The 21,570-nt window shown below is 47.8% G+C and overlaps 10 protein-coding genes across 10 annotated transcripts; 6 read left to right on the top strand and 4 right to left on the bottom strand.

The window, feature by feature from the left end:
- Nucleotides 1–12: 12 nt before the first annotated feature.
- On the top strand, nt 13–981 carry N7481_013276 (uncharacterized protein; the record flags this gene model as incomplete). The annotated part of the gene is made up of 2 exons (XM_057272495.1): nt 13–498; nt 580–981. The coding sequence occupies 2 exons, from the start codon at nt 13–15 to the stop codon at nt 979–981; spliced, it is 888 nt and encodes a 295-aa protein (XP_057116683.1).
- A 606-nt stretch (nt 982–1,587) lies between these two features.
- On the bottom strand, nt 1,588–2,588 carry N7481_013275 (uncharacterized protein; the record flags this gene model as incomplete). Its single annotated transcript, XM_057272494.1, has 5 exons — nt 1,588–1,757; nt 1,829–1,945; nt 1,968–2,172; nt 2,224–2,328; nt 2,385–2,588. 5 exons carry the CDS (start codon nt 2,586–2,588, stop codon nt 1,588–1,590), a joined length of 801 nt encoding a protein of 266 aa, XP_057116682.1.
- A 776-nt stretch (nt 2,589–3,364) lies between these two features.
- N7481_013274 (arsenic resistance protein) lies at nt 3,365–4,672 on the bottom strand (the record flags this gene model as incomplete). The annotated part of the gene is made up of 4 exons (XM_057272493.1): nt 3,365–4,021; nt 4,080–4,166; nt 4,248–4,390; nt 4,441–4,672. The coding sequence occupies 4 exons, from the start codon at nt 4,670–4,672 to the stop codon at nt 3,365–3,367; spliced, it is 1,119 nt and encodes a 372-aa protein (XP_057116681.1).
- Nucleotides 4,673–5,605: 933 nt separating this feature from the next.
- N7481_013273 (arsenate reductase ArsC) lies at nt 5,606–6,022 on the top strand (the record flags this gene model as incomplete). The annotated part of the gene is made up of 1 exon (XM_057272492.1): nt 5,606–6,022. The coding sequence occupies one exon, from the start codon at nt 5,606–5,608 to the stop codon at nt 6,020–6,022; it is 417 nt and encodes a 138-aa protein (XP_057116680.1).
- A 635-nt stretch (nt 6,023–6,657) lies between these two features.
- On the bottom strand, nt 6,658–7,851 carry N7481_013272 (uncharacterized protein; the record flags this gene model as incomplete). Its single annotated transcript, XM_057272491.1, has 1 exon — nt 6,658–7,851. One exon carries the CDS (start codon nt 7,849–7,851, stop codon nt 6,658–6,660), a length of 1,194 nt encoding a protein of 397 aa, XP_057116679.1.
- Nucleotides 7,852–8,943: 1,092 nt separating this feature from the next.
- On the top strand, nt 8,944–9,504 carry N7481_013271 (uncharacterized protein; the record flags this gene model as incomplete). The annotated part of the gene is made up of 1 exon (XM_057272490.1): nt 8,944–9,504. The coding sequence occupies one exon, from the start codon at nt 8,944–8,946 to the stop codon at nt 9,502–9,504; it is 561 nt and encodes a 186-aa protein (XP_057116678.1).
- A 726-nt stretch (nt 9,505–10,230) lies between these two features.
- On the top strand, nt 10,231–12,140 carry N7481_013270 (putative MFS multidrug transporter; the record flags this gene model as incomplete). Its single annotated transcript, XM_057272489.1, has 5 exons — nt 10,231–10,422; nt 10,501–10,758; nt 10,830–11,008; nt 11,068–11,741; nt 11,797–12,140. The coding sequence occupies 5 exons, from the start codon at nt 10,231–10,233 to the stop codon at nt 12,138–12,140; spliced, it is 1,647 nt and encodes a 548-aa protein (XP_057116677.1).
- Nucleotides 12,141–12,700: 560 nt separating this feature from the next.
- On the top strand, nt 12,701–16,141 carry N7481_013269 (EF hand domain protein; the record flags this gene model as incomplete). The annotated part of the gene is made up of 1 exon (XM_057272488.1): nt 12,701–16,141. The coding sequence occupies one exon, from the start codon at nt 12,701–12,703 to the stop codon at nt 16,139–16,141; it is 3,441 nt and encodes a 1,146-aa protein (XP_057116676.1).
- An 836-nt stretch (nt 16,142–16,977) lies between these two features.
- N7481_013268 (uncharacterized protein) lies at nt 16,978–18,708 on the bottom strand (the record flags this gene model as incomplete). Its single annotated transcript, XM_057272487.1, has 3 exons — nt 16,978–17,857; nt 17,953–18,122; nt 18,202–18,708. 3 exons carry the CDS (start codon nt 18,706–18,708, stop codon nt 16,978–16,980), a joined length of 1,557 nt encoding a protein of 518 aa, XP_057116675.1.
- A 930-nt stretch (nt 18,709–19,638) lies between these two features.
- N7481_013267 (putative NAD binding Rossmann fold oxidoreductase) lies at nt 19,639–20,887 on the top strand (the record flags this gene model as incomplete). The annotated part of the gene is made up of 4 exons (XM_057272486.1): nt 19,639–20,038; nt 20,092–20,193; nt 20,260–20,321; nt 20,378–20,887. The coding sequence occupies 4 exons, from the start codon at nt 19,639–19,641 to the stop codon at nt 20,885–20,887; spliced, it is 1,074 nt and encodes a 357-aa protein (XP_057116674.1).
- Between the last annotated feature and the right edge of the window lie 683 nt (nt 20,888–21,570).

The following is a 21,570-nucleotide window of genomic DNA, read 5'->3' as shown; positions in this document are numbered from 1 at the left end:
ACCTATTCGAAGATGTTATTTTCCGCGATTTCTCAGCCAGTGGCAATCGACACCAGGAAAACTACAATTCCCGAGAAGCTCCCGCTAGCTTCTGCGCACGGAACTTTGGCGTTACAATCGAGTGAAGACGACCCCGATATCCGCCAAAAGTACCGGCCATTCATTTTTGGTAATGAGACAGCAGAGGACTGGGTCAATGGCCTTGAGTTGACAACTACCCTGGAAATCTCCCAGAATGTCATTCAAAATGGAAACGAGAGGCTCAAGGTGCTGGTTCTCTATGGAAGCCTCCGGAAAAGATCGTATTCGCGGCTAGTTGCATTCGAAGCTTCTCGAATCCTTTTCCGACTCGGGTGCGATGTGCGCATTTTTGATCCCGAAGGTCTTCCAATGAAGAACGATACCGACCATGGACATGCCAAAGTACAGGAACTTCGAGAATTGAGTAAGTGGAGTGATGGGCACGTCTGGGTCTCACCTGAGCAGCATGGAAATTTGGTTAGTAATTATTTTCCTTCTACTTTGTGTTTTGAGTTGATATCACCAGTACTAATTCCTTCTCTCGTGCTTTCTCATTAGACTGCGGTGTTCAAAAACCAGATCGATTGGATCCCTCTAAGCACTGGAAGCGTCCGTCCCACTCAAGGTCGAACTCTTGCCATTGCCCAGGTGTGCGGTGGATCGCAATCTTTCAATGCGGTTAACTCCTTGCGTATTCTCGGTCGCTGGATGCGTATGTTTACCATCACCAATCAATCCTCAATTCCGAGGGCCTACACCCATTTCCCAGATGAAGGTCAACCAGAAGATCAACGGCTCATTCCTAGTGGTAACCGTGATCGCCTGGTGGATTGTATGGAAGAATTCGTCAAATATACAATCTTGATGCGACCACACATCGATCTTTTTGGGGATAGATTCAGCGAAAGAGAGGAGAAAAGGTTGAAAGAGGCCACGAGCGCTGCTAATTCGGTTTCGTGATCCGGGAAATTTTAGACAATAGATGGAAAATAGCAATATAGACAATCGCAGCGCAAAATCACTTTGGTAAACCGTGTGTGTTCGACTTCTACCTCGATATGTAGCCCCTTGGGAAAGCTGGAGGTTGAACGATGAACAACTCTCTTTGCACGGACTCGTCTATCCTTAAGATTGGAAGGTAATAATAGTACATTACAGTATTGTGATCCAGCCGCCGCGATAGTACCTCATTCCATTGATGATAAAGATAGAGCATATATTTTCTCTCCCCTTCGGCAGGCAGAGCTTTGAGCCAGTTTCCACGCGATACAATACTAGCACCTCTTCGAGAGTTGCACAAAGGATATCCTATCACCAGCATAACTACGCCTTAGCTCAATATATGGGCCATCTGGGCATTCAATAAATAATGTTGTCTCATAATGCTAAATATCCTATGGCACTCCAGACCATGTTGAATGGTGTATTCTCATTGCTTCAGGAATCCTTGGCTCAATTCATGGAATTCTCAACTGTCCGTCTCAGGCTTTACGGCGAAGATCTTGAAGGAACCTTCAGAGAAAAATCAACCAGGGTAGTTAGCGGTGTATCTTCATTGACCTATTTTCAGGTTGTCTCACCAGTCCAAAGGTTGAAATCTACATCCGGTAGCTCAGATGTGCTGGATTTGACAGGACCACAGCATGAGCTTGGAGGGCCCGATCCATTGGGACTTTCTCTTTGCCACATTTCTTTGTAAATATTCAGGTCGCTGTGAGTGTTCAGAATTAACGTATCTTTGAATGTCATGTCAGCCCTGGATCCATTCAAGGCAAAAATAAGAATTGGATATGGATTCGGCAGTTACCTCGAAATCCTGCCTCATGTAAATATCGTTCGTAGTCGATGACCTGGCTAGCTCCAGCTATACAGCCAACATACAAGGAAAGATCATTCTTGATGTCTTCAGGTAGCTCTTGAGTTGCTAGAATGTCGCTGATTGCAACCCTGCCCCCCCGGCTTCAACAGGCGAAACATCTCTTGAAATACAAGGGGCTTTTCGGCTTCCGGCACCAGATTCACGACGCAGTTACTGATGATGCAGTCAACGGTGGATGCAGACAATGGAATAGACGTAATGAATGCCTCAATAAAGGTTGCATTCGAAGCTCCAGCATTCCTCGTGTTTCGACGTGCCAATTCTAGCATGTCCTGCTGAATCTCAGCAAAAAAGCTCCTAAGATTAGAGAATAGTCGGCGTACCTTTGTCATATCAATGCCAATCGCCTTTCCTTCCGGTCCAACTTTTTTCGCGGCTAGCAAAACGTCGATACCCCCACCACTGCCTAAATCAACGACTGTCTCGCCCTATATATGCCGATATTAATATAATCACCAAGATATCGCCGCGAGCTATTTCTCACCAAGACAATGTTTGCTGTTGCCAATGGATTCCCACAGCTGACACCTAGATTGGCGTTGTCGGGGATAGAGCGTAATTCCTCGATGTCATATCCAAATGCGGTTGCTACCTTTTGCTCGTATTTCCTCTGATTATCGGGCTCGGCCTGGTTCGCAACAGCTGCATAACGCTCTTGCACAGAATTATAAGTATCCTCCGAATTCATTGCGTGGAAATCTAAAGTGGGGTAGATATGTAAAATTCTGTTTTGCGTGGGCAGTAAACTCATGAAAGGAAAGAAAGTTTCATTTCAAGAACGCAATTTAGAAGAGTTCGGGTCTGAATATATACTAGAGAGACCATTATCTGCTCGAATTATGTGGGGCTGGGTTCCTAGTAGTGTTCCAACCTTGGAACGTTTCTCACTCCCTGATTCAACCATCATGGTATGTCACTGCCAAGCCGAGCTGTCACCAGATTCGCCCCAAACTAGAAATGATTGTCATCCCACTCACGTTATGGATTAGTTAGCAACGCGCGAGTAGTAACTAAGTAACTTATAGACCTCAACATGGTATCTAAATATATGATAATTGCCGAAAACAATTGGCGAGTTAAAATTGAATTTTCTCGGATGAGTTATCATCGCTTGCTAATGATCTCACATACCTGGGCCTCGCCGTTAGCAATTCACGAGATGTATAAATATTGACTAGTGGCAAAAAATAGGATTGCAATACACTAGCATGTCACTGGAATTATGCAGATTATAGACCAGCCCGCATCCATCCCACACTGTTTACAAGAGGAGAACTCTAGAAATCCATCGAATTTCTGAACAGTATTCGTTATCAATTGAATTGTCCATTAGCTACTAGTATCTCTATCCCTCTCGTGTCTCAAATGTTTGCCATCTGATTTCAGAACTACCCTTGTCAGTGGATGAATAAATAACCATGCAACTAAGTTCGCAAGAATGGAATGGATTTCTCACTTTTCTGTTCAATCATTCCATCCAACTCGCTTAGCTATAAACTTGACAACATAGACAAGGCCAAGCAGTACTGGGACTTCAATCAATGGCCCCACGGTGGCAGCAAGCGCTTGGTTGCTATTTGCGCCGAACGTTGCAATAGCGACTGCGATGGCAAGCTCAAAATTATTGCTGGCAGCGGTGAAACTTTGAGTGGCTGCCAACTTGTAACCAAACCCAAGCTTGTAAGTCACAAGAAGAGTGACAAAAAAGACAATGATAAAATAAACAATAAGAGGAGCAGCAACTCGGATCACTGATACAATTTGATGTACCACCTGCCGGCCCTGAGAAGCGAATAACACAAGAATGGTGAAAAGAAGCCCAAGAAGTGACCATGGGCTCACCCACTTGAGAAACACTTGGTCATACCAGTGTGGGCTAGCGATCCTTCGAAGAATAATGCGGGTACTGATTGCAGCACCTAGAGGTATTCCAAGGAAAACTGCCACACTTTTAGCAGCAGTAGAATAAGAAAGAGCAACTTGGCTGTCTGCGTGACTGATGACCTTGATGAAGAAAATCGCCAAGGGAGCGAAGAGCACCATCTGAAGAATTGAATTAACCGCAACAAGAATTGCACAGTATTCATTGTCACCGCCAGCGAGACCGGTCCAGATAAGAACCTGTTCAGGAAGGAAATATTAATTTAGTACCGGCATAAGATCGAGCAAAGTGATTTACCATAGCAATGCATCTAGCCAATCCAACGAGAATCAAGCCCTCCCGAAGTTCTGGTTCGTCCGGTAGGAAAGCCCATGCCAGTGCCAGCTAGTATGTAATATTAGCAAGGGTCGTTCCAAGTTTGGGATAAGGGAATGCTTCTCCGAGTCAAAGGATTATGTATCTTACCATGAGGAACGGAGCAATAATCCAGTTAACAAATATACTGAACGCAATCTGAACCCAGATCCTCCGCTCTTGGAAGACGTGGTGTAGAGATTCATATCGCACTTTGCAAAGAATAGGGTACATCATAACCAGGAGACCAATCGCTTGAAAAGGTTAGCCAAGGAAGATGATTAAGAAACACATGATTAATTACCGATCGGGATAGAAACTCCAACAAAATCTCCCTTTTGAAGGGCGGGCCCCATATTTTCCACAAAGTTTCCCAGTATAATTCCAATAGCCATGGCAAGGAAGATCCATACGGCCAGAAAGCGATCGAGCCAGCCGAGATTTTTGAAGGCCGATTGCTTGGTCGAAGTCTCTTCAAGCTCGTTTGCCCTTTGCTTTTCAACATCCTCGTCTGTAGGAGTTCTTGGAGACTGCATTTCGGCCGCCGCTGGGAGATCTATTTGCGATAGTGTGGCCATCTCTAGCACCAGCTGACGAGTTGCAAATGGTCAAGGGATTTTTAAAAGAAATTCGGTGACTCGACGAAAATGAAATGAAAATGAACCTTGGAAAATGAAGATGGCAATGACAATGCACCAACTAGAGGCATCTGTTAAATATACACGACATACAGTGTACTACTGTAGTTTTGCCTCGAGTGAAAACCAATGGGCGGCCAATCACACCAGACGAATGACAGTCTACCGCTATCGACCAATGATATTCAAGCAGTGACATGCTCGAGGCTCGTGATTTGTCACGAAAAAAAAGACTTTGTAATTGTTCGACCAATCATAACATCGGAGTGACATGCAGCTTGGCATCAAGAGTAAATCTACATGGACATCATTAAAACTATCTTCAGTACCATACCTGTCAGCCTTGGAGCACAATGAGACCGCAAGCTGCCAATCCATAAATGTGTATAATAAAAATATACCAGGGCGAATCAAATGACCAGACAGCGATTTTTACTCCGGCGATATGAGCTGTATTCATGCGACTTCTTCATGCACTGGGGCAACGACTCAAGAAATGCCCCTCCTAAAACTCTAATGAACTGCGGAACGCCCCTACGTATCGGAATGTTCTAGACTAGTTGGTTATTGATTTTGTCTATTTCACGCCCTAGAGTTACCATGTAGTATATAAAAGCCATGGACAGCCGCCCGATAGTAAGGCCCATTTTGCTTTGTTCCCTAAAATCAAGCACTCAGCGCATAACCTTTCGTCTCATCCCATGTCATATCTCGGAGCAATTGGCTCTTTATATCCGCCGACAATTTCCGTTGTGATAGTCATCTGTCCCTTGAACTCAACCCCAAGTTACTCCACAACAACCGCTCAACAGATCAGCCGCACAGCACACAATGGCTAATACGCCTAGCGTCTTGTTCGTCTGCGTGCACAACGCCGGTCGCTCCCAAATGGCCGCTGGCTATCTTAGCCATCTTGCCGGTGACACCATCGAAGTCCGTTCCGCTGGATCAGTCCCAGCCGACTCTATAAATCCCACCGTTGTTGAAGCCATGCTAGAAGAAGGGATCGACATCAGCAGCCAAAAGCCCAAGATTCTAACGCCCAGTGCGGTCCAGGCCAGTGATGTTGTCATCACCATGGGCTGCGGAGATGCCTGCCCCTTCTTTGCTGGCAAGCGCTATCTCGACTGGCAACTTAACGACCCTGCCAGGGAAGGCATAGATGCTGTACGGGTCATACGAGACGAGATTCGCCATTGTGTTGAAAGTCTCGTTGCAGAAATCCGCCTCCAGAGTTCAACGGTTTGAAGATGCTACTAAGGACAATGGCCCGAGCCTCATATCGCACAGGCTTAGTCAATCCACACCACAATAACTAGTGATTTAGTGCCTTTCGGCTTCAGCTATTCTTTCATCCTACACATATTTCGCTGTGATTGTCTCTCTCAATAGGTGCTACCCGGGGGACGCAATGTCACCGATCGGATGACTTTGTTTAAATCTTATGCCGAAGATTGTGAATATAGTAACTATCCAGTGGCTTGCGTTTCATCTAACCGCACTCTATGGTAACACTTCGATAGTATTCGCCTATTTATCACAACAGGTGATCCCGCATCGACTAATTTTCATGTGAAATTCTTCCATTCTTCGTAGGCCGAGACGCCCGGAATGAACCACATCACGATCCACTCAAGCCCAATAGCATCATGTGCTCGAGCCTTGAAGGCAATTACACGTGGCACTGGGATTTAATTTACGACGAAGAAATTGCATCAATACTAAGGAGTGATAACAACAGGTCCAGGGATTCTGGCCATATTGCCGTGACCTAGAGTTTGAAAACAAAATCTGAGATCTCAATATCTCCCATAGCCTCATGTAAATAACGGGCACAGACCAATCGGGCAACCCCTGGAGTTTCAGTCAGGGCCAAGAGAATATCAGTGAAACGAGCGGCTTCCGGTATACTTCGAGAAGCGTATTCCGAACCCCCCCTCCAATGCGCAAGCCCGCTCACACTCCAACCTGGAGATCTCTGCAACAAACTTGGCCATCAAAGAACTCTCCCACATTCCTTCCTGGCATCTTGACTTGTACAACAAGGCAATAGCTTCTTGCCTGATTGAGTGAGTCCGACATTTGAGAGCAACAAGGTACAGTGAGGGAATAATACCAGACTCGAGAGTGAATGTGAGACAAGGTAAGGAGGATGAAGGGTCGGTACTCTGAATATTGTTGATGAACCTTCCTGCGAGTTGTACGACATGCCTGAACTGACTGTCAAATTTGTCGCAAAGCTTTTCGTGTGTGTCACGACAGGTGGAAATTAGAAAATAGATGTAAAAATGCTGCACCTCGAGCAATATTACAGGCAATGAGTAAGAGTAAAGGGTTTCTCTGGAAAGAAGTTTGAATGCGATCAGCCATGCTTCAAGATCGGATTTCAGCTCAAAAATCTCCTCCGTCATCTTGAGAAACGGTTCTAAGTCTGTTGTTCTGGCAGATGCATGGTAGATGCAGGCCTGATATACCAAGTCCGAGCCATTACTGGTATGTTGGTTGTCTAACTTTGTGGAAACAAGTTGAAGTAATTTTCCGCGGAAGCTGAAGACGGCGTTCGCAAGGAAATCCAGACATCTTCGTGCTTCAGCGATGGTAGCAAATCTTCTTGGGATTATCATTGGAGAAGGTAATTGATGGTCGTGACGAACAAATGCCAGCGCAGGGCTTCTTTCTCCAAACATAGTCGAGTCGTAATCCAATCTAGCAAAAGAGCGAGCTAGCTGACAAAGAATCGAGTCATCGTCGTGCGAAGGGAGTCTGACAGCCAATGCCTCCGAGTCTCTTTGATGGCCTATCTGAACATCAAAGGACCTGGAGCAACATAAAATGCGCAAACCGGTGCGAAGATGGACCAACGCACCTACTCTATTACCTTGGAGCATTTCAAAGCAGATGAACAGGAGACAAGTCGCAAGCGCAACATACGTAGCAGAGCGATCGGATTGGCCATCAAGACGTTTTCGAAGATGGTTCAAAGACTTGACGTATTGTTTAATCGCAAAAGGATGGCCTGGCTCGCAGAAGCCGTTGGGCTGAAGGGTAGGACACTTTGCCCTCGAGATTCGATGCATAGCACCAACGGCTATAGCAGCATGTAGAATGCAAGGCTCATTATGGCTTAATTGTAGGACTAGCTGTTCCCATATTGATGAGCCAAAGCAACCGGGGATTTCCTGTGCGGTGTGACTTCGGAAGAAGCGAAGATGGTCACATTCCACGAGACTCAGCACTTGAGATATATTGAGATTTATTCTCTCATGCAGCAATTTATTTTGAGCGCATGAGCTCGAAGATCCAGGCTGCAGACTTCGTTTTCCTTTGTGTTTCTCTGTCGCGTCACGGGCGGAATGGCCTGGGAGCTCATATCCATCGCATCGTCGACCAGTAGAAGTACAGCGTTGACATGAGGGCCTTTCTTCGTCGCATTTTATTTTTCGAACTCTATAATGATACTTAGATGAGGCCTTCGAGGGCAGTGGAGGCTTATTAGAGCACTTACCTACAAGTGCGGCAGCCAGTCCTCGCTCGGGTATTCTTCATTGCCACCGATCGCATAATCAACGGAATTTATGAACAAAGCGGGGTTGAGGTTTTTGACTTGATCTTCAATACTATTATACTGGTCAATAAGAGGGAAGTCCGCTCGAAGTGATCATAATCGTGTTAGCTTGCATTATGCTGATTGATGAAACGTGGGGGCCAACATAGTGATCAAGAACCATGATTGGATTGTTCGGCAATGAGAAGTCGAGAACCAATCAGACATGATGGGCGTAAAATAACGCAATTCTACCAGGATTGGACCAAAATTAAATCCAATACAACATAAGATGTATGACCTTGAGCGTTCTATTTGTTTGTTCGGCAAGTAAGCTACAAGAGCCAACCAAACTCTATACGACAGACAGTATAGATAATTTACCGTCAGATCCTAGATGATAATTTCAGTTTTCCTGACAGCAGAATTTCAACAAGGTCGAGCAACAGCAATTTTCTTGTCAGGTGCTTGCGGTATAAGTATGTGTGAATTGTCGATATTCCAATCGTTTACCTTTTTTGCTTTTCTCCCCACATTCACATCTAAAATAAAAACGCTTTAACAATCCGTTAGAAGGGCTAAGTCAATATATCCGAGTCTTTGACTACTCTTGCTTTCAACCAATATGTCTACTGGAAATCAAATGATCCACGTCCATTATCGGAGCAATTCTCTCTTGCTCCTGGATTCGGATGATATAACCCCACTGTACACAGTGCAAATCGGCCGTGAGACACCGCAAATGCAATTGGTTTCACTCTTCGAGCAGCAAGGTGAAGCTCCCAACGATAACAACGGCAACACGCGCAGACTGTCCACCGCATTATTTAAGATGCTAAGTACGGACGTGAAGCTTTCCATTCGCGGGAAACCAGCTCTGATGCAGCGATCCAACCTCTTTTCTCGATCGTACTGCTTCCGAAGCGTCGCTCTGGATGGAGAATCTCTGTTTTGGGAGGCTGATGGGGCTCTTTCTGGGGATTTTAAACTTGTCCATAGGCAGAATGGGCGAGTGCTGACACGGTTCCGGAACAAGGTATTTTCAGCAGTAGAGGTTGGGTCATTTGAAATGGTCGGCGAACTATCTGAGAGTCTCAAGGAGGAAATTTTGATCACTGGTTTGTCAGTGTTGGTCATGGTCCAGAGTTTGAATTTGGCTGGAATGGTTTTGATGGGAAGTGGGTAGATTTGGGTTCTGGGGTGGTACATCATGTACTAGTACTAGTAGTAATAGTCATAGTACGCGCTGCGACAGAGATTGATTTTGAGTTAAATTCAAAGGAAATCCGAGATAATTTCGGGTATATGGGCTACACTGGGAAGTGACAGTGTGCCAACTCTCCTGGTGTATACCAGTACTAGTACTAGTACTAGTGTAACTATAGCCATTCTAATGGCCCACATCACGCAAGTCACGTCATTCTACTCCACTCTGTTTCCATGATAAGAGGAGACAATTGAAAAAAATTATAAAAAAGGAAAAACAAAAAAAGAAAAAGAAAAAAGCAAAGAGTCCTATGAATTGAAAAATGAACAGTTCTCATTGTATCGCAATGTTCGTCCTCGGCAGTGAATTTGCCGATGAGGCGATAGCCGAAGCGCCCAAGCGGACCGGAGGGAACTGCGGGAAATCGGAGAAATCGGAGAAATCTGGCTGTGCTGATTGGTCAGATTTGAATGACTAATCCAGTTTTCAGCGTGAGGGGAAAGTGCCTATCTTCACGTGACCAGTTATCCCGGAAAGGGAAGGGACGACCAACACTAACTACACTAAGAGTAGTATTAGCATTACTATGGGTGATTAGTATTAGTGATACGTACTGGTGCACTTCTTCAAACTCTTCCTTGTACTCACCCCCGAGATACTCGTACACCCTGCCCCGGGGAAAGCAGAGTCGACTGTCAACTCGCCATGCCTCCCAGCGAGACTTCCCCGCTGCTCCAGAGCAACGGGCCTGCTTCTACCGGGGCCATTCTCACCCGCGATGCCCATGCCGATGCCGAGTCCGGAGACCAGCCAATTGCTTCGGGGGAGCTGGCCAAGGAACCATTTCCCGATGCGCAAAAACAGCTGAAATATATCATCCCGGCAATCTCAATTGGTGTATGAGAACGCATTTCTACCCTGCGCCGACTCTCGTTGCGACGTTACATACATCCAGGCTAATCATCTACCCCGCAGATTTTCCTCTCCGCTGCCGACCAGACAATCATCATGGCCAGTTATGGTCAGATCGGTAGCGATTTGAAGGCCCTTAATCTGACCAGTTGGATCGCCACCTCGTACTTCTTGACCTTGACTTCCTTCCAGCCGCTCTATGGCAAATTGAGTGATATCTTTGGTCGCAAGGCCTGTCTACTCTCGGCATATGCCATTTTTGGATTGGGATGTCTCTTTTGCGGACTGGCCCGCAATATCAATGAGCTGATTGCTGCCCGTGTATGTTTCACCGTTGTCATTACTGAAGTTGAAGCCATAAACGAATATCCGATTGACAGTATCTCGTTTAGGTCTTCCAGGGTATCGGAGGTGGTGGAATGACGACCGTGGTCAGCATTTTGATGAGTGATATCGTCCCCTTGCGTGATCGTGGTCTCTGGCAGGGCATCATCAACATCATATACGCGACTGGTTCGGGAACCGGTGCGCCTCTTGGTGGTATCTTGGCCGACTATATTGGCTGGCGTTGGTAAGATCTATACCTCACCAGACTATAGTATTGGCGTGGCCTCTCTAACGTTGTTTCAGGGCCTTTTTGGCACAATTCCCCATGTGCATTCTCGCCCTCATTGCCGTGTCACTGATGCTAAAGCTCCCAGCTCGCGAGAATACCCACTGGAAAGTCAAACTTCGTCGCATTGATTTCCTCGGTGCTTTAGTTCTCGTTGGGGCCGTCCTCGGATTCTTGCTCGGTCTAGATCGTGGTAGCAATGTGTCATGGAGTATGCCCATAACGATAGTTTCGCTGTCCGTCTCCGTCGTCCTATTCGGACTCTTCATCCTGGTCGAAGTCTATCTTGCCGCAGAGCCTTTTGCCCCGGGCCATATCATCTTCAGCCGTACCTTCTTCGCCCTATACTGTTGCAACTTCTTCAGTTTCGGCGGCTGGCTTGCCGCGCTCTTTTACATTCCCCTGTATTTCCAAGCAGTGGATGGGGTCAGCGCGACGGTCGCCGGACTGCGACTACTGCCCAGTATTTTGTCCGGAGTGACTGGTTCGCTCCTCGCCGGAATCATCATGAGGCGCACTGGCAAATACTTTTGGTTGACCATCGTGGCATACTCCTCTTTGACCGTCGGATGTTTCACGATCTACCTTTTCTCCGGAGGCGTCACTGAGAGTACGGTTCCGATGATTTTGGGAATGGTATTTTCGGCGTTTGGAAATGGCATTGGTGTCACCACCACCTTGATCGGGTTAAGTAGGTGCTCACAGCATTCACCCTTGCACATCAAATTTCTTACCGATAATTTTAGTTTCCAATGCAACCTTCGAAGATCAAGCTGTAGTCACAGCTTGCTCTTATCTCTTCCGCTCTCTCGGGTCGGTAATCGGTCTGTCCCTGTCTTCGTCGGTAGTCCAGCAACTCCTTCGAGAGCGACTGGCCCTCAAACTCAAGGACAGCAAAGATATTGATTCTATCGTCAATGGAGTCCGAGAAAGTCTCGACTATATCAAGAAGCTCGACCCGGATGTCGCCCAAATCGTGCGCAGCTGCTACGGCTGGTCAACTAACAAGGGCTTCGGCTTCATGGTGATCGTCGTATTCTTTGCGCTCTTCAGTGCTTGTTTCATGCGCGAGGCCAAGTTGAGCCGTTGATCAAAATGTGAAAAGTCCGCCGAAAATCATGACTAATGATAGTTTGACTAGTTAGATCTTTTTCTTCTCTTTTCTTTCCTTTTTTTGCATATTGTGCATTTGCATCAGACTTTATGACGGTACTAGTACATATATGTTCAACAAGATGGACTTTGGCAGTGATCTACCACTTGAATACAGCTTAGATTGAGAAAGTACAGTATATGATCAGGAATGAATCAGTAAAAACTTAAAACAAGCTATGGATTACCTAGGAAGAATGTTGTGATACTAGTAACTAGTACCTAGGTATACTACTAGTTAGTACTAGTTACTGTGGTGCCTGAGCAAAGCGGTGAAATGACGAACCTCCGCCCGTGCTACGTTGGGACTCCCGTCGTCTCCAACTTGAAGTCTCACCTTTCTTACCTCCACCTTCTTTTGCTCATCCCCCCCCCCCCTCCTCCCTGGAGCTTTCAATCCATTCACTTTTGAGCTTGGGTTTGAACTGTCCAGCTCGACGATGACCCTTCGATCGCCGTGACCGTATCCCTGCAGCTTCACCAGCTCAAACCTCCGCCATGTCCGAGCCGCACTCCGGGCCGATCTCGTTGGCGCGATATCGTCCTATTCTGTACCTTTTTACCGGCGTAGCAGCTGCCTATGCCCTGCTATACATACATAACAATGTTGTCTCGCCGCATTCTTCGGAAGCCTCCCTCCGTCGTCGCAACGCTGTTCGCCGCACTCGTCGAACCGAAGCCGAAGAACTGGGCCTCACCGAAACCCCGTCCTACCGTGCGATCACCCACCTGGAGCAGCTAGAGCGTCAGAATGGCGTGTACGGGACATTTCGCATCGAGACAGAAGACGGACGACGTGTGGAAAGTGGTCTGCTGCCGTCGTTGTTGGCAACACGCGACCAGCTGATGGAGGAGGTGGGTGTTCCTCCAGCTCATGCGGAGCGCATGCGTGAAATGATGGAGGATACCTTTCTCGAATCCTTCTTGGCCTTGGATTTCCCTGCCTCACATACCCTGCCGGAGGACACTCCTGAACGAACCTACTTGACAGAACAGCTACAACGACGGGGAATCTCCCGGGCTGGAATCGAAAGAGCGCTCATCCGTTTCAATGGCGATGAGAATTACGGCGACCAATTGCGTCAACGCAGACAAAACGGCGAGCGTGTTACCCTCTCAACCTCGACTTTCCCTGACGTGGCTACATCCTCTCAGAACCCCGAAGCCGCGGAGGCACCAGCCGATGACCAGAGTGTTTTTTCGTGGCGAGACGGCAACAATGACGCATCTCCCACCCGCGAAGGCCAGAATCTGCTCAACTTATTATACCATATTGCGGAGGATCAGGCACGGAGAGATGGCTATATCCATCGTGGTGTGACCTGCAACAGCTGCGGTGCCATGCCTATCCAGGGCATACGGTACCGATGTGCGAACTGCATTGATTACGATCTCTGTGAGACATGTGAGGCAATGCAGGTACATATCAAAACCCATCTGTTCTACAAAGTCCGGATCCCAGCTCCATTCCTAGGAAATCCTCGCCAGTCCCAGCCAGTGTGGTACCCTGGCAAACCAGCCATGCTACCTCGGAGCCTCCCCCGACCTCTTGCTAAGCGCCTCATGAGGGAAACCAGCTTCGAAAACACTGAACTCGATGCACTTTGGGATCAATTCCGCTGTCTTGCAAACTACGAATGGGCCGACGATCCGAATAAGCTCTACATGGCGATCGATCGCAAGACCTTCGATCGATGCTTTGTACCCAACACGTCTATTCGACCCCCTCCTCCAAGTCTAATTTATGACCGCATGTTTGCCTTCTATGACACCAACAATGACAACCTGATCGGATTTGAAGAGTTCCTGAAGGGACTGGCCAGCCTCAATAATAAAAGCAACGAAGAAAGATTACGCCGGGTGTTCCGCGGATATGATATTGATGGAGATGGCTACATTGAGAGGAAAGATTTCCTTCGCGTCTTCCGGGCCTACTATACACTCAGCCGAGAGCTCACTCGCGATATGGTTGCTGGAATGGAAGACGACTTTTTGGAAGGAGGAGCGCGTGATGTTGTCCTCGGCAGCCAGCCGATCAGCTCTGCATTCCCAGGCAACATCCCGTCGGGCGAAGCCTCGCGTATTGGCGAAGGCAAGCGACCTAACGTGGAAGGCGATATGGAGCTTGTTGACCACGGAGGCATTTTGCGACATGATGGTAACGATGTAGGTGACCGCCACTTGGTCATCGGTGATTCGGCCGTGAGGGAACAATTTGGTCGGACAAGGCCGATGTTCCCATCAACTCTACGACTCCCAGCGACAGGTTCAGATTCTCGTGGGCCCAACCCGGCTCCACCTGGAGATGAGGAGGATGGCGACGATAACGACGACGATGATGTTGAGGGGGAGGAGGAGGAAGGGGAGGAGGAGGAAGAAGAAGACAACGACGACGACGATGATGGTACCGAGTCTGACGCATCTGGCTCCTCGGCAGGTAGTGGTGGCTGGCCGCCAGCCGAGCACCTCCTCGAAGACGACATTATTCACGCCCTCGGAACGTATGTGCCCCCTCAGGAAATTACAGATCCGATCGATAGAGCTCGAGTGGTGACAACCATTTACCGCAGGATGCGCGACGATGATAGGAGACGGATTGACGAAGCCCGGCGAAATGGTATTGACGAACGTTGGCGGAGAAGAGCCTTCTACACCGATGAAGAGGACGGTGGTACCATTCCTGATGGCTATCAGAAAGACCCGAACTTTGACGACCTCTCCGATGATAACGATTCTGTGGATGTTTCTCGAGAAGTGTCGCGCCCACCTTCCCCTCGCTCACGATCTTCTTCCAAGGTCCGGTTCCAGGATGATCTCACAGATGACTATGATATTCGATCTAACCCGTCAACTTCCTCCCGGAGTATCCCAGTCGGCGAGCGATGGGGTGGCTTTGAGATCCCAGAGGTTGAAAAGGATGTCGGCAAAGAAATTCTCTACCAAGTCACTCAACAGGGCTTCAACGAACTACTCGATCTTTTGTTCAAGCAAAAGGAGGACCTCCTCATGGAAGTCTGGCGTACCCGTACAGACCGCAAAGTCTGGTCCCATGAGATCGATCTCGTGCAGCATACAGGGCCACCGCCAGAGCCTCCCAAAGAACAAGAACGGGCGCCCAAGAATGAAGAAGAGCTCGAGGAAATGACTAAGGATCAACCTCTTGACGATCTTCTTGATAGTGCTGGATATTCAGTGGTACAAAGCCCTGCTCTGGAACCTACCAATCCAGTCCTGGCCCCTCCGCTGCCCGACTCCTTGTTGCAAGACGACGATGTCCGACCCGTACACCTTTCCAATCCGGAAGACGACGACGGGCTTGGACAGGACCACTCTTTCGATCAAATGGACGATGAAGACGTGACAGACAGCAGTTCACTCGCTTCCTACGAACTAGAAGAACAAATTCTGAACACAGAAGGCATGTCCTTTGAAGAAGAATCCTCAGACGAAGAGCCGGAATCCTTCATCGAAGAACCAGCCGAATACGATCCCACACTCCCACAATTCCGTCCTGACGTCGCTGGGGCCGCCGACGACGCATGCCATGCCTCCCCTCGCAGCACAGCGAACTCCGATCTCCCAGATCGCCTCCGCCTCGAACCAAACGGCACAACTTCCCTTCCAGCGCCCCCATCCCCACAAGCTTCCCCACAAGCAGAAGCAGTGGCACCAAAACTCCCTCCCTCCCCGATGCAACCCTTACCACCACCATCAAAATCAATCCAACCCGCAGCAGCGCAGGATGACATCACACCCCGACGCCCCTCCAACCGTACCCTCGTCCGATGGGCCTATCTGAACCAGGTCGAGCGAGACGCGAAAGAGCGCGGTGGAAGCGGAGCAAGACTCAATTTCGACGAATTCTCGCACCGTATGGCTGCAGACAAGGGACGCCGGTTGGCCTTTGTCGCTAGTTGGATTGAAATGGCGAGTTTTTAGGCATATACGTCTTCACATGATTGTTACTTTATCCCCACCTGTACATTAGATATCCAATTGCAAGTATCGAAACAGATCGTTGTTATGGCATCCTTCTCGTCCTTTTTGAACTAGGGCTAAAAATTGGAAATGGCCCTTTGGCCAGTTCATTCCAAGGCTCCTAGCGAGATATTACTGACAGTTATAAACTTTAAAGGTGCGCGAATCTCGAACTGTTTGACCAGGTTTCAGCTTAATGGTGCATTGACCGCCGAAATTACACAAAATTGGTGAAGGGGCATCATCATCTAACACCGTTTCTTGCTTATACCATATTCTCGGGAGTCTCCGCCCATCCAAATTTAAAATCACCGGCTGTGTCGTGAGAGGAAGGGCTTGGGACTATGATAAATGGCTCTCATAAATTAGAACAAAGCCACCAGGGGATGAACCGCCTTCGCAGAATTTGATGGCCACCAATTTTTGGGCGGCTTACGGGGGGCACGCTTACTTGTTTGGGCGAGGCTCCGCTCTTTTTTAGAAGGTCAGGGCCCTTACTTGTTGGAATTATACGATTACTTTATTTTAAATCAATATTCCCCTCAAAAAACAATGAAGAGAAAGGGAAGAATGAATTTTAAGTTCCCGGGTGAGATACTACTAGTATGAACAATTCGATCACTAAATATCGGAAACCGATATTTCGCGCTCCTGCTAGATATTCTGGCTTCAGGCTCTGATTCAAATCATTTGCAATAGCACAGGGCAAAAATTGGCAAATTTAATACTCAAACCTGATAAATATTTTCAATGATGTTTGAGAATCAGAAAAACCTTGGAGCTTGAACGCGACGTCCCTATGCTCTCAGCTCTTCTGTTATAATCCCTTGCCTCACAGATTGAACCGCCGATCTCATAAGCTCCCTCTCGGCGAGACCTTGCACATCTCCGAATTCCTGGTCCATTTCCTCAAGCGTCTTTCCCTTTGTCTCTGGAACCAATATCAGTGCCCAGACCCCAGCCAAAAAGCACATTACCGTGAAGAAGATATAAGTTCGATAGCCCTGGGTTTCCATCATCGGGGGCGTAGCAACTCCAATGACAAAATTAGAGAGCCAGTTGATACAGGTGGCCAAAGCGACACCCTTGGATCGAGACGCCGTGGTGAACACCTCAGAAGGGAGTGTCCAGCCCAAAGGTGAGTACGAAACACCGAAAACGATAATAAATAGGAAGGCGAAGGCAACGCAGGCCCAGCCAGCTCCAGTGTGATTCAGCCAATCATGAGAGTATAATCCGCTCAGGATTGCAATGACCATGTAGCAGACAGCGCAGCCAAATCCACCAAAAATAGCGAGAGGGCGGCGTCCAACACGGTCAATTGTCATGATGCAAATAAATACCCCGACAAGTTGCAGGATATTGAAGACGCCAGATAAAATCAGAGACATTTCATCTGATTGACCGAGCGATCGAAACAGCGTGGGCGCGTAGTAAATGAATGCGTTCACTCCGGAGAATTGCTGGAAAAAGCACACGCCAACTGCAACAGCGGTCCGGCGCCAATTCTTTTTCTTAAGCAAATCCAGCCAGCTGTGCATTTCTAGTTTCCAGCCTTTAACTCCAGGGTGAGTCTGTTCTGCCACAAGGCGTTGAAAAACGACTTCGGAGAGGATCCCGCTGTATTCAGCTTGTACACGTTCATCTGTAGCCGGGAGTCCTCGAAGCCTTGTCAAGCTAGCCATGCATTCTTCAGAACGACCTACGAGTGCAAGCCAGCGCGGGGAATATGGGAAGAAATGTATACAGACGCCCAGTATGGTAGCACATACCATCTGTAGACCAAGGGGAGTCGGAATGATAAAGTGCCCTCTAGATGTCGAGTTGCGAAGGTAATCCAATACGCGATCACGACCCCGGAGACAATGGAAACAGACTCCAGAACCAGTAATGTGCCACGAAGGTTCGGCGGTGCGATCTCCGAGATGTATAGAGGCGCTGTCTGAAGATGAAGATCAGCAAGATGTCGTGGCACATCAAAGTGGAGAAGAAATATGAAACCAGGAACAAAGAATACTTACCATAGCCAAAGTTCCCACGCCGATACCACCGATTGCTCTCCCAGCAACCAGAGTCCCAAAGTCGGGGGCAGCTGTCTGGATGATTGCACCGAGATCAAAAATGACCACGACAACAGTCAATGCCCACTTTCTTGAGACCTTGTCCGCAAGATAAGGCATGAAAAGACAGCCAACAAACGCTCCAAGCAACAACATTCCAGTCATGAATCCCGTGCCAAAAGAAGTCTTGGCCTGAGGGTAGAGTGCATGGAACTGGTCCATGACATTGATGATGGAAATGACACCTTGATCGTATCCGAATGAGAAACCGCCCAGTGATGCCAGAAAGGCGGCTCCGAAGACATATCCAGATGAAAAGAGACCTCGCACTCCGTCTGGGCCGTATACACTCGCGGAATAACCGAGTGCGTCACGCGCTTCGACAGTGCTGATGGCAGTCACTTCGGCATGTGCCGAAGATGGTTCAGCCAAAAACTTCTCGGTCTTTTTACCCATGTCGTCCTCCATTATATCATTGAAAGAGGGATTGAGGAGGAGATAAAAGTGTGTTTTGGTATAGTTCCAAATCCTATATTTAAGGCTGAGTACATGGACAATAGGGGAACGAATGCACCTGGACGCTTGATTCTTATATCCATGTTTTATTGGATATATGCTTTCGTGGGGATGACGGGTCCGGGGTTCGGGACCTGGTTGAATTGGAGCTTTTCATTGGCTCCGATTGGAGACGCATCTTTTGGTGGCTGTCAAGGTTTCGTGGAGGATGCCGCTGCAGCCCATCCCGTTTATCGGAAACAGACAGAAGAAGTGTCGATTGGACCTCGGGGATAAGATGACGAGACAAAAGCTTACGGAGACGGCATGGACTGCCGAACTAGACAGCCCCAATTTTGTGAAATGAATAAAAGAAGAAAAAACGCTCCGACGAGATCAGCTTCATAAAGAAATACCATATATGGAAAGCTGCGGCGACACTAAGAATCTCCCGCTCTGACAACGACGACCCCCCGGCCGACTTCACGCAATCCAATTGGTCCCCATACGCGTTATTTCTTGCAGGTGCCTGCCAAGCGGGAAATTCGAGAAGCCCCGTGTTCAACATCGGCGATGATATCTGTAGACGGATTTTCTCCGTACCCGCATGGCTGCTCACGAGGCGATGCATTGGCTTCGGAGGAGTCTTTACTAGTAATTACTACTACCTATGCGGGGAAGTTTGCGGTTCCAACCTTGGAATTGATAGTAGGGATCCGTTCTAGAGACACTAGATATTGGTAAATAAATAAGTCACCCCAATTTCTCAAGGTGCAAAATAATAATCTACTACCTCTTGACTTGACGTCTAAACTTCCCACCACGCACTTTCTCAAAGGCAAAGACGACCACCACTTCTATCCAATACGAAATTCCTGCCAAAAAACACTGAAACAGTGAACCATGTCGTACGGAGATCAACGTGTGAAGTTTGCGCTTTTCGGTCTCGGCCGTTTGGGGGTGCTTCGAGCCCGCATCCTTGCTTTCCAGCAGCCTCGAATCGAACTTGTGGCTGTCTGCGATACAAAGCCAGGTACTGACAAGTGGGCTGCAGAGAACTTGCCTCCAAATGTCAAATATTTCTCAGACCCTCAAGAGTGCTTGAAGAACAGCGGCGCTGAAGCTGTTCTCATCTGTACCGCAACGGCTACACATGCACCTTTGATCCTGCAAGCCCTTGATCTAAACTTGCACGTCATGTGCGAGAAACCCGTCTCTGTGGACATCGCTACCACTAAAGAAGTCGTTGAGAAGTCGGCTTCTAGGCCTGACCTCAAGTTCCTCGTTCCCTTCACTCGCCGATGTAAGCAATCCCAGGCGCACACTCTACATATCCCAAAGACTGACCCGCTTCAGATGACAAGTCTTATCGTCAGGCCAAGGCCCTAATTGACAAAGGAACCTTGGGTGAAATCCACGCCGTGGAGACAACTGGTATCGACCAAGCAGACCCCAATGGTATGACCATAGCTCCTCAGTCTTTGCATGCTACGTAGATTGATAGACTGACTTTTTTTCTTTTAGCCTTCTTCGTGGCCTTTTCTGAGATGTCCGGTGGAATCTTCCTTGATTTTGGCATCCACACTGTAAGTACTAATATTTGACTCCACACTGATCTCCCGGTTTACTAACACGGATCTAGGTGGATGCCGGACGATACCTGCTAGATGTGAAGTCAGGTCTCTCCAACCCCAAGAAGCAGGTCAACAGAGTCATCGCCTTCGGTCAAAACGCTGTATACGGGGACTTGGCCAAGTATGGCGATGCTGATAACGCATGGGGTCTCGTGGAGTATGCAAATGGCAAGATATTCAAGACCTACCTCGGTCGTACGCTCACCAGCGGCTTCGAGGACACCACGCGATTGTGTGGCACCAAAGGACATTCAATCATCAGTTCGAACTCGAATGTTGAGATTCGCGACCATCTCGGTATTCGCTCGGAATCTGTTCCTGATGCCTTCACTCTCTTTGATGCGACCTTCCTGACCGACCTTGCCGAGTTTGCTGATGCGGTGCTTGATAACAAGCCCATGACTTGTGTACCAGAGGACGCCTTTGAGGCCGGTAAGATCTGCGCTGCCCTGCAATATTCATTCCGCAAGGGTGTGCCAGTATACTTCGATGACAATGGTATCCCCATCATGGACTAGGTCATGTATGATTTAGATATTATTCAAGATAAAAAAGAATGAAACTGGCTTTTAGACTTCAGCTCAAATCCAATGGTAGTTGTAGAAGGTTGGTAGTAAGCCTGGAATTTCTCGCCGTGTCCTAGATTTTGGAGAGCTTGAATCTCATCTAGGTCTTGTTTGCCGCTTCTTCATAAACATGATGCACTAAGAAGGACTATTCTGTCCTACCTCAGCATTTACCTCCTCCATATCCCATGATCTGATGGCCGTGAATGGGCGTAGTCGACTAAAACTAGTGTTTGCCAATAACGAAATATTCATTCCCATTTTCATTGGTACCCTTTCATAGTAGCTATTAAAGTCCTCTATGTACGTTCGAACATCTTATATTTGGCGGCTTATTCTTCAATATGAATGAAACACTCGATATAGCTGAATCATGCACCCGCAATACATCTCTCAAATTATGATGCGCACCGTACTACAATGGTGGGATTAATCTAGATGAAAACATGAACAGAAAGCCTCATCATGTAGAGTAATCGAGGTACTGGACAACAACCGATTGGATTTGCTTTTTAGGTGCTGCTATTCTATACGGCTGCGAAGGTACCGGCATTAGGTCTAGTTAAACTTCCGCAAAGACTTACTTCGACAAGTCGATCTATTTCATCATCACGATTTCCAATTTTGGCAAAATC

The sequence above is a fragment of the Penicillium waksmanii genome (genome assembly GCF_028829765.1).
Source record: "Penicillium waksmanii strain IBT 27052 chromosome Unknown utg000010l:1.0-3698451.0:1.0-3701458.0, whole genome shotgun sequence".
Classification (NCBI taxonomy): domain Eukaryota; kingdom Fungi; phylum Ascomycota; class Eurotiomycetes; order Eurotiales; family Aspergillaceae; genus Penicillium; species Penicillium waksmanii.
Note: the sequence above shows the minus strand (reverse complement) of the source record. Positions and strands in the feature narration are given on the sequence as shown.